Source organism: Nanorana parkeri, unplaced genomic scaffold (assembly GCF_000935625.1).
Source record: "Nanorana parkeri isolate BGI_ZX_2015 unplaced genomic scaffold, ASM93562v1 scaffold2352, whole genome shotgun sequence".
NCBI classification, from domain to species: domain Eukaryota; kingdom Metazoa; phylum Chordata; class Amphibia; order Anura; family Dicroglossidae; genus Nanorana; species Nanorana parkeri.
In genome coordinates, this window is record NW_017308620.1 from 1 (window position 1) to 13,315 (window position 13,315).

Genomic DNA, 13,315 nt, shown 5'->3' on the forward strand with positions numbered 1-13,315 from the left:
GCCCAACAGGTAAACCTCCTCTCTTTCTCTCTCTCTATTAACCAGCCTGCACCTGATAGTGCTGGGAGGGAGTGAGAGCTCAGAGTGAGATCCAGGCTGCACTGGATGGACACAGACTGGAGAGTGTCTGCATATCTGGGGAATAAGGTCTGTCAGAACAATTGTTTGTATTGGACTGTGGTTTTTGTCCATTTATACTGGAAGCTGGAATAGCCGCTCCAGTAGGACGTAGTGAGGGACACTACTGTTTAGTTAGCCTCCTAAGGTGGAGTAGGCCTTTTTATTTGTGTTACTTTTTCGTTGGATGCAATAAAGCTGCATTTATTGCCATTACTGTTTAAAGACCAGTGACTTTCCTACAATATATATATATATATATATACACACAACACAGTTTGTTTGATAGAAAGCACCATCAGATTATTTTTTGCTTTCTCTTTCCCATTCACTTTCTGCCCCAAAAATGCAACAAGAAGTTGTCACTGGAACAAGTTTCCCAATTAGAAGACTTACCCCCGCTCCTTGTTCTGGTGACAAATGTAAAATCTTGTATTTCCTTTCATTTCTGATGTGGTTAAAATGGTCAACAGGACAAACCCAGGGCCGGCCTTAGGGGTGTGCGAGCCATGCGGCCGCACAGGGCGCCATGGCAACAAGGGCTCCGTGCGGCCGTCACAGCTCGTCCTGTGGGGGGCTTCCCCCCCCCCCCCTGCTGGCCATCCGACATGCTGGCCATCCGATATGACAACGCTCCCTCGTCCGCCCCCCCCACTTCAGGGGGGGGGCGCAGGAGGGAGCGCTGCCTGCTGTCAGGATGGCGGACCGGTGAGGGGGAGAGAAGCCGCGCCCGCAGCTGTCAGGATGGCCGAGCGGGGAGGAGATCAGAGCCGCTGTCATCCTGTCAGTTTCAGAACTGTTCATTCTCCGTGTGAGAAGGATGAACGAAAACTAAAAAAGTTTTCATTTGTTTCATCAAACAAAACACTTTTTTATGCTATTTTGGATTCAGCCATTGGCGTGTTCTGGAGGCAGGGTGCATGACGTAATATAACACCGCACGTGTTGGGCGCCGCCATCTTGGTGTATATTTAGGTATACACCAAGATGGTGGGGCCAATATCGGTGTGTGACGTCACCTGACGCCACGCATGCATGGCGTCATGTAACGTCATGCTCCCCGCCTCTATGATGGTGGCACACATTCACAGAACACGCCGGGGGCCAACACGGCCGCCGCACATTCTCAAACAAATTATTATTATTATGCGCCTGAATACATTTCTCATATATTTCGGACATATAGTAATTCATTCATTTACAAGTAGTCCGGGTTCTGTGTTCTGTTTTCTATTTTTATTTTTCTAGATATACTGACTTGAAAAAAGGATCGGCATGACAAACTGACACTTTATTTTTATAGACTCTATTGTATTTGGACATTTATTGTTTGCCTTCTGTTGTGTTATTTGATAAGAATACTTCTATTGTGCCTACAAGTTTAATACCTTTGAATAAAAGTTTTATTTTTATCATTCTTATTAATGTTTATTTGCGGCTTAACAAAATAGGAGTCTTTAAATGGTGCGGATATTGGGGGAAATGGGTGTGGTTACTGGGGGTGTGGTCACGGAGGGGTGTGGTCACTGAGGGTCGCTGTAAAGCTTTCTCGCACAGGGCGCCTAAAGGCCTAAGGCCGGCCCTGGACAAACCAAATTAGTGAATACACCTATCAGTGGCACAGACAGCAACAAAGCCTGACAACAGTTCGGACCCTTCCACATAATCCAAAACAAAACAAAAAAAGCTTATATATACTTTAACAACCAAACAACACATTCCCATCATAGATAAGACCATTTCTTTTCTCTCCAATGCTTCTCTGCCCCTCTTGTATTTGAACATAGGGAAACTATAACTAAAGATTTTAAATCAAACAGTTAATTCAAGATTATTCTGTGCAACAAGGTTGTCAAGAAGAGCAGGAAGTGGGTGTGTACATAATTATATATAGCGAAGATAACTAGAAGCATTGGCGCATTAAAAAATACAGTGCATACCCACATTTTCTAGTGTTTATAAATGACAGTAAATGTGTGGGATGTTAACGTGTTGTTTTATAGTCTAACTGAATGCAGAAATTCTTCAGCAATCAGGTACAGTAGCTAGCTAGAACACCAAGATTATTTACAGTAAAAAGAAAATATAAAAGTTAGGGAATTCATCTGTATATATAATTTTGAACTTGTTTTATAATTTTTATATACATATATACACACACAGGGTGCACTCATGACAAAGAAATCTTAAGGCACAGCAGAAGTTTGCTTTCAGACACTCCATTTCTAATTAAATCCTGCTATGATGTAGTGTGAAGGGTGGGGAAGAGGGGAATAAATCACTACCCTAACTCATTCATTGGTGTACAGTACCTTCACTGATGAGCTATTGAACTCTGTAAGCAAGCTTTTTTTAAAACAGAGTATATAAGAATATTTAGAAAACGTGGGGAAAACAGCTGAGTTGGCCACGTGCTGACTGCATATGTAAATACACATATGCAACATTTATTATGTACAATCCTAAAAATGTTTTTATTTTTTAAAATCCTGGCCATAAAAAAAAAAATTTAAAATATATATGCAAAACCACTAAACACAACCTTCTTCCTTTTCCTTGCACATAGTAATGCTATGTTAGTTATGCTAGAAAATAACCACACCTTAGCAGCTCATCAAAACAGGTAGGGAAATCATACCCATATTTCATTTTGATACTGTCTCCCAATAATGCATTAATGGTACTAATGTGGTACTAATGCAGACAGAAAAAAATTCTACTTGCCATGGTATATATCTGGTATATATCATCAACCTACAGTAATATTGACCAGATTTACCAGCTGATACCACTGCAATTGAAGTCACAGTATCATATGTTGCTCACTGTATTGGTTTTTAAATTCCAGGTAAACAAAATGGGAAAGGGATAGAACTTAAATCAGGTTTTTATTACAGTCTATGTGATTGCCCCTCACTTTAATTTAATTTGCAAGAGAGAAAAAAAGAGTGTGAGAGAGAAAGGAAGAGTGGAAAAAAGTGAGGTAGAAAGAAAATGGGGTTTACTATGACAGAAGGGTACAGGCAGCATTCAAAAAAACCTCAGAGGTTCAAAACCTTTCATACCCTAAAAAAAGTTTACAAAAAATATTTTTCCCATCTTTCCTTGTCCCTCTGATAACTGTTTCTGAGGAAGTGATAAAAAAATCCATACAAATGGGGTACAGACAGCAAACACCTGAAGGAACCCAACCCCTTCCCCAATCTAGAAATAAGTTTAAAAAAAAGGAAAGTTGGGCTTTAAATACAGGCATGTGCTTCACCACAGAGACCTCTGTTCTTGATGGAAAGAGAACAGATTCTCCATGGAAAGAGAACAGAATCTCAAAGTATTTTGATGTATTGTTTAATAGTATAAACCAAATGCAGCTACAGCAAACAAATGGTTTAGTACAGGAAATTACTTTAAAGTGTGGAAGAGTCTCAGTGATTTATTTTTTTGTAACATCACCTGTGAATTATTTTAGGAGATATTCTTTAACAAGAACATCGTGTTTTTGTTTTAGCTGAGCATTACTAGACTGCTTGTCCCATTGTGTTATGGGATCACAAGGAAGTCAATTCTGTTTGGATGTAATTAAACAGAGTTTAATCGAACTGCTGCTAAAGCCACTGAGGATTTCCAGTCACTTGGCAAAGTAACGTCTAGTGTGAATTTAGATCATGTTTTATTACATATGCATGAAACATTCTTGCTCTCACATAAGTGCACTTATGCATGCATAAATTAACTAGGGAGTTGTGTTTTTACACATTTCCTGTGAATACTTTTAGTGTGGCAGTTACAGTTACATAACAAATCAAGCTAATCTATTTCATTTACTAGTTGCTGAAACATTTATGTATTATTATTTTATTAACTTTAGAACCCGCAAATTTCCATCCATTAGGAATCCAAGTCTCGTTTTTGTGACAGTTCAAAAGAAAAGTTGCAGAGTACAGAGCTGGTGGCTGTTTATATGAGGACAACATGGCAAAAGTCAGTGGAATGCATATACGCTGATGAAGATTCCCATTTCTAGGGAGAACTTGACAGATTGTTACGGAGGAAGCATTTTATAAAAGTAACATTTTTCTATAATCCATTTTTTATTTTCTTGATTACTGTAAAAGGTTTACAATTAGTTCAGATGATTTAAGCTTCTTATATGGATGCCTCCTGGGGGGCTCCATCAGTAACTGTTCCAGATTATTTGAATTTGGAGGTGGTCCAGCAGCAGACTTAGAATACACTGGAAGTTGTAGATCTCCCATCAGGCTTCCTGAGACTTTAAGGGCCTAGTACAGGGGTCGCCAACTGGTGGTCCCCTGGCCCCTCTGATGCCGTGCAGGCTGGGCCATCATTGAAGCGGCACGGAGGCTCCGGGGCTGCCTCTCACTGATTCAAGCAGCGGCTGTCACAAGGAATGCACGGCTCTCAATACAGTGCAAGCTATGCAGGAGGCGGGGGCATCTCGTCAGTACCCGGACTGAGCAGGCTGCGGGACATAGAAAAAGTGCAGAGAAGCCAGGTAATAATGGCTCAGTGTGGGGGAAGGGGAGGCACGAGGGTCGTTGGGGGCAGTGCTGGAGCTAGGGGGGGCATGTGCCCTGGGTGCTGCCGGCAGGGCCAGTGGCAGATTCGATAGGGAGGGAAACAATTGATATTATTACTGGGTCGGGGCGGGCGGCACCGCTTCCTCCCTCCACCAGCACTGCCACTCCTGCAGGCACACCCGCACCTATGTATGTTTGTGTATATATACATGCATACATACATGTATGTATGTGTATATATACTGTAAGTATATATAGATATATTCTCATATCTTTGGTTTCCTCATATATAATTATATTCCTGTGTGTGTGTATAGATAGATACATTACACGCACATTTTTATATATGGAGGAAAGAAAATAAAAAAAATTTGAGAATATATATATATTTAAAAAAAAAATCATATTAGTGGTCCACGGATTTCAAATTATTAATTTAGTGTTCCATGAGGTCTGAAAGGTTGGCGACCGCTGGCCTAGTGTATTTTTAGTAAGAACTGAAATTACATTGAGGGAGGCGTTTTCCTCAGGTATACTGCTGGAGGCTGTACCTGTACACTGCTGTATTGAAGATTGCAGAATTAGCTTGGAATATGACCTTCTGGCACCAGGCTCTGCTTGTGTAGCAATACTCTCCAGGCCCAGAGACACGGCACAGCCTCTGGTATGACCCAGTCTTTGAAGACTCACTCTAAGAGTAAGCCTTTGAATATAGCGAGGATATTATGGTATGTAAAGTGTTAGTCGCAGAGCACTCCCCAGATTTAGAGTAGTTGTACTGCCTCTTGTGTGACTTGGAACCATCCATTTCTGTGAATGAGCTTCTGAATGGGGCAAATCAAACCTAATATGTGTCCTCTGGGCACTGAACTCTGCATTGTGGTGCTTTCCAGTCACTGGTCTACTGTGTCTGTTAGCCACAAATAATTTTTTCAGTTTCACAGCTATGGCACAGCCTCTGGTGTGATCCAGTCTCTGATCCTTCTTTTTGTGAGTACGCCTTGAAATGGGGCATAGCTGCCTAACATGCATCCTTTGGGCATTGAACTCTGCATTGTGTCACCCATGCTACAACAGGTGACCTCACTACATACTCCCCTATGGTTTTGGAGATTAATTTACTGGTTTACTCAGAGGGAACTTATGCCTGTATGTTGGATCCTGGAACCCAGTATTTCCTTTGGATCGTCCTGATCATCAGATTCTATAGTTTTGCTGCCTATGCCTGAGACCTACACTGTATCTACCAAGCCCCTTATATCCACTTCAAACTGTGAGAGTCTGTGCGGGATTCGCAAACATTCAATTCATACCTCAGCACCATCTGCCGCACACATCTCTCAAAGTGTTTGAGGCCCCTATCATTATCTCTGATTCAGAGTCTTCACAACCTACTCCTGTACATACTTGACAAGGTTCCTGATGACTCTGATATGCACCCTTTTGTTTCCAATATGACCAATGCAGTACGCTCTGCTATTCATCTAGACCAGGGATGGCCAAACTCTGGCCCTCCACCTGTGGTGAAGCAACAAATCCCATGAAGCATCTCTCTCCGGTAGTCATGTCTGTGAGAATCTTGCAAAGCCTCATGGGATTCGTAGTTCCACCACAGCTGGAGGGCCGCAGTTTGGCCATCCCTGATCTAGACGATCAACCAGGTACCAGGTAAAGGGTCTTTTATCTTGTGCTGGATAACATAGACACCGGCACTCCAAGTAATGAATTAATGGCGTCTGTTTATTGACGCATGAAACATAGCACAAGGCATCAAAAAGCAACGTTTGGGGTCTCACAGGATCCCCTTCATCAGGCCTGACTTTGCCATCCGTCGACTCCCGCAGCACCCGTCTTTTATAAGGAACAGCGGTTTTGAGTGCGATGGGTTCATAGACTGTATCCTTTTATCTTGTGCTAACGCAAATACTTTCCCTATATTCTCTATTGTAGAACAGTTCTTCTTTAAGAACTTGCATTGCAATCATGGTTTCCGTCAGATGATATGAAAAAGCATTTTCTCTTTGATATGAAATTCCTTACAAATGGTCCCTACCTTTAAGGACTCTCCAGTTCTTCACCTTAATGGAAAGCTTATCACACTGATTTATGGTGTCTTTATTAGGGAGCCATTGGGAGTACACAGCAGGACCATGGCCGCCAGTACTCAAGCTTATGTCTGCTGAGTATTTGGAAGTTGCTCCCTCGATCCGGTCTCCACAAATATCTGTCTAAATATGGAACTAAATATATTAAGACTCCCAGAAATGTTCAGGACTTTGTTGCAGCTCTGATTATTACGTACACACTAGTGCTTTGGGATTGAGTGGAACTCATTGGAATTACCATATTTCCTTTCCATATGGTCTCTCCGTAAATGTTTCCTCTCCTCTTGAGTTGCAGAATCTGAATTTTGAACAATGCTCAAAAATGGTTGTTTTCCTGTTTTGTCTACTTCCCTGTTTTTTTATACTCATGGTGGTCACCACATTCTAGTTGAGGTCATTTATTCTTTGAGATAGTTGTCTCCCCTTAGTGGTGCTACCTGCCCTGCTCTGGAACACAAGATTCTGTCTTTGTGCCTTTCGTCACTAGTAGCAATTTCCAAATTTGCCTCCCTTTTTACATCTGGCCTTGTTTAGGCCTGGATTCTTATGGATATTCTTCTATTTTGATCTGTAGGATTTCTCAGTGGCTGTTGCCCATCCCCAATTGAATTGCTTCTGTACATCCCATATGTCCAAGAATTATTACATTCCGGTACACCCTGTAACACATTTTTCTTAAAGTCCATTAAGGGACACAGTCCCCATCCCTCAGTGTTGTTGGTCTTAGGTACTGTTTGCTCGAAAAATGAGGCATAATGGTTAAAGGTGGGATCATACAGGGGCTAGCCTAAATTTTTTTTTGTTTGCCAAACCTCCTGAAGGCAGTGATAAAACCCATATATTGATGAATTACTACATTCCTGTGTCCCTCAATGAACTTCAAGAAAAAGATTTTATGACCTCTTTCAGTTATGTCAGGTATACTATTTGGGGGAACTACAAAACATGTAATTTTTTAAATAATTGCTGGGTTTTTAATTTTGCCTGTAATGCCAATTAAAACTGAACTCCAGGCAGATATAAAAGGCAAAAGTTAATACAGCCTGTATTCAATAATACGTCTTTAAAATAATTTTATTTATGCAACTAGTAATAAATATACTTGAATTTAACTTGATATTGGCCCCCTGTAAAAAAGCACTGAAAGTACATTGTGAGCCCATCAGATGTGTTGCCTGCAGATGTTCTGACAAGAAACTTGCTAATAAAAGAAGAGAGCAGAGTGAACCTATGACCTCATCAGCCTCTTTCTTCTCCACTGTCCGCTCAGCAGGCTGAGGGTGGAGAGAGGATCACTTTATTCCTGTCCTGCAATAAAGAAAGTGGTGTCCTACATGTAGCTGTGTCCCCAATTAGAACAAAAACGGGCGTGACCAATCAAATGGAAGATAGCAAAGAGAAGGGAGATGGGAGAGAGAAGATATGATAGGGAGGACAAAAACAGCTCACTTGCTTTAATTATATTATGCTGCAAGCCCCATTCTACATGTCTTTTTAAGAGCTTAGCAATGCCCCATGGCATTGGACCTACCCTAAATTGATTGTTGTCCATGAAAGAACATTCTGATACAAAAGGCACTACATCCAGACTGCTGCCACTGTAAATATTACAGTACTGAAAATGATGGTAATAAAGAGGTAACCTGAAACGGTTTCCAAACCAAAATTTATGGAGATGTGTTGATTTGCTACTTTGGGTGATTGGTGGTTTTGTCGCGCGGATTTTCCGCGCTGAAACGCCAACATTTAAAATCCCATACATTCCTATGGGGGGCGTTCACGCAAATGCGTGAAATCGCATGTTGCCATACGCCTTGCGCCTGAAATTCTCCCTGATTACCTTTGTAGCGCTGATTGGTGCTGAAACACGCATAAAAACTCACACAAACGCACTTCAACGCTGTCACCCTGGTGTGAATATGGCTTCAATCAGTCTAGAATTTTGGACATGGAGTAGAGTTTAGTTTAATTTAAATGTCTAACTCATTCGCCTTCTATCATTTGCAACATAAGTGCACGTCTACATTATCAACTGTCCAAGATTTTTTATTATTCCATCTAGTATTTCCTTTTAGTTACCAAAACAACAACGTCTAGGGAAATACTAGTTTCTGTCAGTGAACAAATGTCAACATGCAATCAATAAACTGATGGCCAAACAAACTACATGACTGGACAATGTAGTAATGTGCCATGAATGTCCTTGCCATCACACATCACTCTATTGAGCCAGTTAGATCATTATTTAAATCAATGTTTATGGGGTCACATCAAGAGCATCATCAAGACCCATTTATACAGCCATGTTATGTATTTTACAATTAACTATTTACTAGTGTGTATTCAGATGGTGATGGCATAATTATTTACAATAAATGTATATGTAGTTCTAATATTATAAATAGTATCAACAAAGTGAAAGTAAGACAATCTGAGTTTGTGGTAAAGTTACAGAAACAGCCTTGGTAGAAAAAAAAGGACATTTGTCACAAAGAGAAATCTAAAAAACTTGTTTTACTTAATATACTTCAATGTACAGCCCAAACTTTTATTTTTAGTTTTGGATAAAGTAGGTATTGATTAGAACCCTGCAAGTTATTTTAATAACTGTGTGTGTGCCCACTGAAGAGATTCTTCTTCTCTATTTCTCCTGGTGACCATGATTACGGAGATAGAAAGTGATGGGATAGCCACTGTCCCCAGAACAAGAGCTAAGGAGAAATCTTCTAATAGGGATACCTGTTGGGGTGACAACTGACTAGAAGGATAATTCCATTTGTTTTGTAGAGATGTTTTCTTACTTCCCATTGTGTCTTTAGGACAGGAAATTAAGGTAAATCTCCACAATTGGATACAATAGCAAAAAAAGGAACTGATGGGGTTTAACCCTTTCCTACTTTATCTAAAAAGGTTTGACCTATACATACATTTTATTCAGTCATTTCTCATTGTTAAATGTGTTAACAGGAATCTCTGTCACAATGGTTACATTAACAATTTGATTCATATGACAATTATTACATCACAGGGGACATTAAACTCTCACATTCGGTGTCTTTCTACCACCTTTATTTGTTTATGATTAATGCCCCCTAAGGAAAATAAACTGTATGCATCTACAGTATGATGAATGGGACCCCTGTATTGTGTGTAAGGGTCTACTACATTCTACTATCTGAATATTCTGCACTGTGACACCAACTTTTTTATTTTGGGCATGAAACAGTTAGGGGATTACATTATTATAAACACTAGCACAGAGCAGATAATTTAAACTCCAGCAACTGATACAGCTTTGTATCCATGGAAATATGTAAAAATATATATATATTTTTAAAGTCGGTAAATATAAAATATTGCAAATATATATTTTGTATTTTCATTTCCAGCCAACAGGTTGAGCTCCCTTTCAAAATGGGTAACTGTCTACCCTTAGCTTTTGAGCTCTTAGCATTTACAGAGCTCAAAAGCTCAAGCTGAAATTTACACATAACTGAACAATCTTCCAGCCTGATCAGTACAGACACAAGCACAGAGTTCCAGTTACAGCGAGTCTAAAGTTAAACAGCCCCTGCTGTGCTCTAGTAACCGATTCTTTGACAAAGAATATGTATTATTATTGCAAAATAAAAAGTTAAAAACATTAAAAAATGACCCCAAAGATTTGCTCTTAGATTTTACTCTTGGAAACAATTTTGTGAGCAGGAATCTAAGACTTTGTTCATGGTTTCCATTTCTGAAGCCAAAAGTCATTTCCCCTTTTGTATTAACATGGCCCATATAAAAGGAATATGCTATGTTTCTAGGGAATATGTAGTGGTTTGTACACACTTTCCTTCTACGGGTTTTCTAAAAAACATATTAAAATGGTTCTTTTTTTTTAAAGTCAGATAAAAATCTGAATATTACATTAGGGAATGTGTGGCAAGGGGTTGGCAGGGGGAGAGAGGAACAGGGTATAGGACGTACATCCTATGTAGTTTGATAATGTTTTTTTGGATATATGCTGTATGCCCAACATCCACACCTGTTTAAAACAAATAGAGTAACTTAAAGGTGGGTAATGCAACGGCAGCTTCAATACTTCTCTGGGGTACCTTTGGGAATCTTGTATACAGACCTACATATTTTTTGCCCCATAGCAAACTCTGCTTTAGTACTATGCTTGGCCCATAGACCTGTCCTCCAGTGGAGGTTCATGAATGCTAATGTCACTTCACAGTAGTATATTTTACCTGATCAGGGCTTTTTCACCAAAATAATCCCCAACTCCTAGTTTTTTTATTTCGTGTGGTTCCTGAGACCCTTCCACAGCCTGTGTCACACACACCTATACAAAGAGAACACAAAATCATCAAGACAATATAATGGAAAGGAGAAGCTTAGAACATTTCCAATAAATATACTGTATATCCTGTGTATTTGGCATACATTCTTAGGTAAGCTCTAGAACCAAAAGCAACAATGAAAGTTAAATAGAATCAGATGAAATGTGGGTATTCTAATGGATTAGATGGCTGCTAGTTTAGCTAGTCTAAATGAAAGATTTTCATGTCTCCCCTTATAGGCCAAAAACCAGTAAGATGTATGTTTTTTGCTAAAAAAAATCAACCCCCGTGCAACACATGCAGTACAGTGTACAATCTTTTAGATTGTAAGCTCACACGGGCAGGGCCCTCCTTACCATCTTGTCTTGATTTGTATTGTAACTGTAATGTCTTCCTTATATTCTAAAGTGCTCCGCAAAACAGTTGGCCAGGGCTATAACCAGGGGGGGAGGCGGCATGTGCCCCGAGCGTCGCATTGGGGGGCACGCCGCCCGGCGCAGACTGACACAGGGGTGGAACTACCAGGGTTGCATCGACCAGACCCTAGTGCTTCAACCAGACCACCATGAGAAAAGAAAAAGAGAGCTCAGAAGTGTGGGGTGGGGGCGGGGTTGTGTGAATGGAGAACTTGTCTCGAGGGGGGGAAGCAACTCTTTGCCCCAGGTGACGGAATGTCTAGCTGTGCCACTCCACTTGGCGCTATATAAATCGTGTATAATAATAATACAGTGGCTAAGTGGTTAGGGTTAGTGGTTTGTAGCCCTGGGTCTGCAGTTTGTATTCCACCTTCCATTATGTATGTTCTCCCTGTGTTTGTGTTGATTTCCTCTGGGCACTCTGATTTCATTCAACAATTTAGAACGTGTCAGTAGATTAAATGGCTTCCATCCAAATTTTGCCTAATGAGTTTGAGTGTGATAGAAGCATAAGATTGTGCTCTTCTGGGCAACAGGATTCTATGTACTCTGTAAAGGGCTGTGTGATATACTGGTGCCATAAAAAAAAAAAAGAAAAAAAGAATACTACAAATAAATAGCAGCAGCTATTTACATAGCATGGCCTTTCAAGGGTTTCAACCAGGCGTAGTTTTTAGAATTTCTGCAATAATAGGATTATTAAGTATAACTGACTGATCAATAATGATGTCTTTGTTCCAATACCCTGACCTGTATGAACCACTCAAGGACTCTGACTGCTTTAGAACCCTGCCTTAGTGTATTATTTGTCAGGAACTCTTTACAAAAAAAATCCAGTGAAAACGTGCAGATCTTTTTGTTCTGTACAATAAGCTTCTGATTAGTAGTTTGATTGCAAGGCAGAAACCTAAATGAATGCTGCTGCGGACACCGAGTCTGCCCACTGGACAGAGGCTACACAAGAATCTTTGGTGTTATTAGAAAGCGCAGGTGGACAAGTTTAAAAAAAAAAAAACCCAATAACAAGTAATTTCACTTGATGTTGCCCTGTAACGACAACCAAGAATAGTTATTTTTTTACTTTTTAATGAACAGCTTTAAGAGTTCAACGTTAACAATTTGCTAGATGAGTCAAGAACATATTGCTTGCAAGGAATCCCATGGGGTTGCACTCACAAGCCTGTTCATGCCTACTTGGATCCTTTCTTTTCATATAGAAAATCTCATTGCATACAACCTCACTCCTAATTGTTTAAATGAGGAACTGGCAGATCATTGGCAAGTGCGTAAGCCAACCACATTTAATTTGAATCAACACCAGAAGGGGCTGTGTTACCATATGAACAGTTTATAATATTAGCTCTAATTCCCGTCATTGAAAACAAAAAAGGAGATTGCTTTCTCATCCATTGTGCAGCGAGGGCAGTCTTTTTGTAAACAAGCAGCAACTCTCACAAATGGCATCATGCTGCTTCTGAATCCAGAGCATTTAGATGCTATTTTCAAGGGTACATCTCATGTAGAAGTGAAAAATCTCCAATTTATAATGATCATCATACAAAAGATGCACCACAGCACCTTCTGTTCTAGTCCTTGCCATACAACTCTGGATTTCCCATTGCTTTCTGTCTCATTGATCATAGTAACCAAGGCACACAGAGTGTGAAGCTTATATTTTTAGTAGGGACGGAGACCACAATAAGAACAGCCACAATGTTTCCCCACTCTATCTAAAACTTTAATAATAGCCTTGGGTAGATATACACTTTAAAGAATAGTTATACTTTTAAAACACTTTTAATATACATTTCCAC

The 13,315-nt window shown here is 40.0% G+C and overlaps 1 protein-coding gene across 1 annotated transcript in view; it reads right to left on the reverse strand.

Moving 5' to 3' along the window:
* Nucleotides 1-10,992: 10,992 nt before the first annotated feature.
* LOC108801489 (cGMP-dependent protein kinase 2-like) overlaps nucleotides 10,993-13,315 on the reverse strand; it is a gene marked incomplete at its 3' end in the record, with an annotated part of 25,305 nt that continues 22,982 nt past the window's right edge. Inside the window, exon 7 of the mRNA XM_018573371.1 lies at nucleotides 10,993-11,087. Coding sequence (XP_018428873.1) covers nucleotides 10,993-11,087 — 95 coding nt within the window. The remainder of the gene's footprint in view (nucleotides 11,088-13,315) is intronic.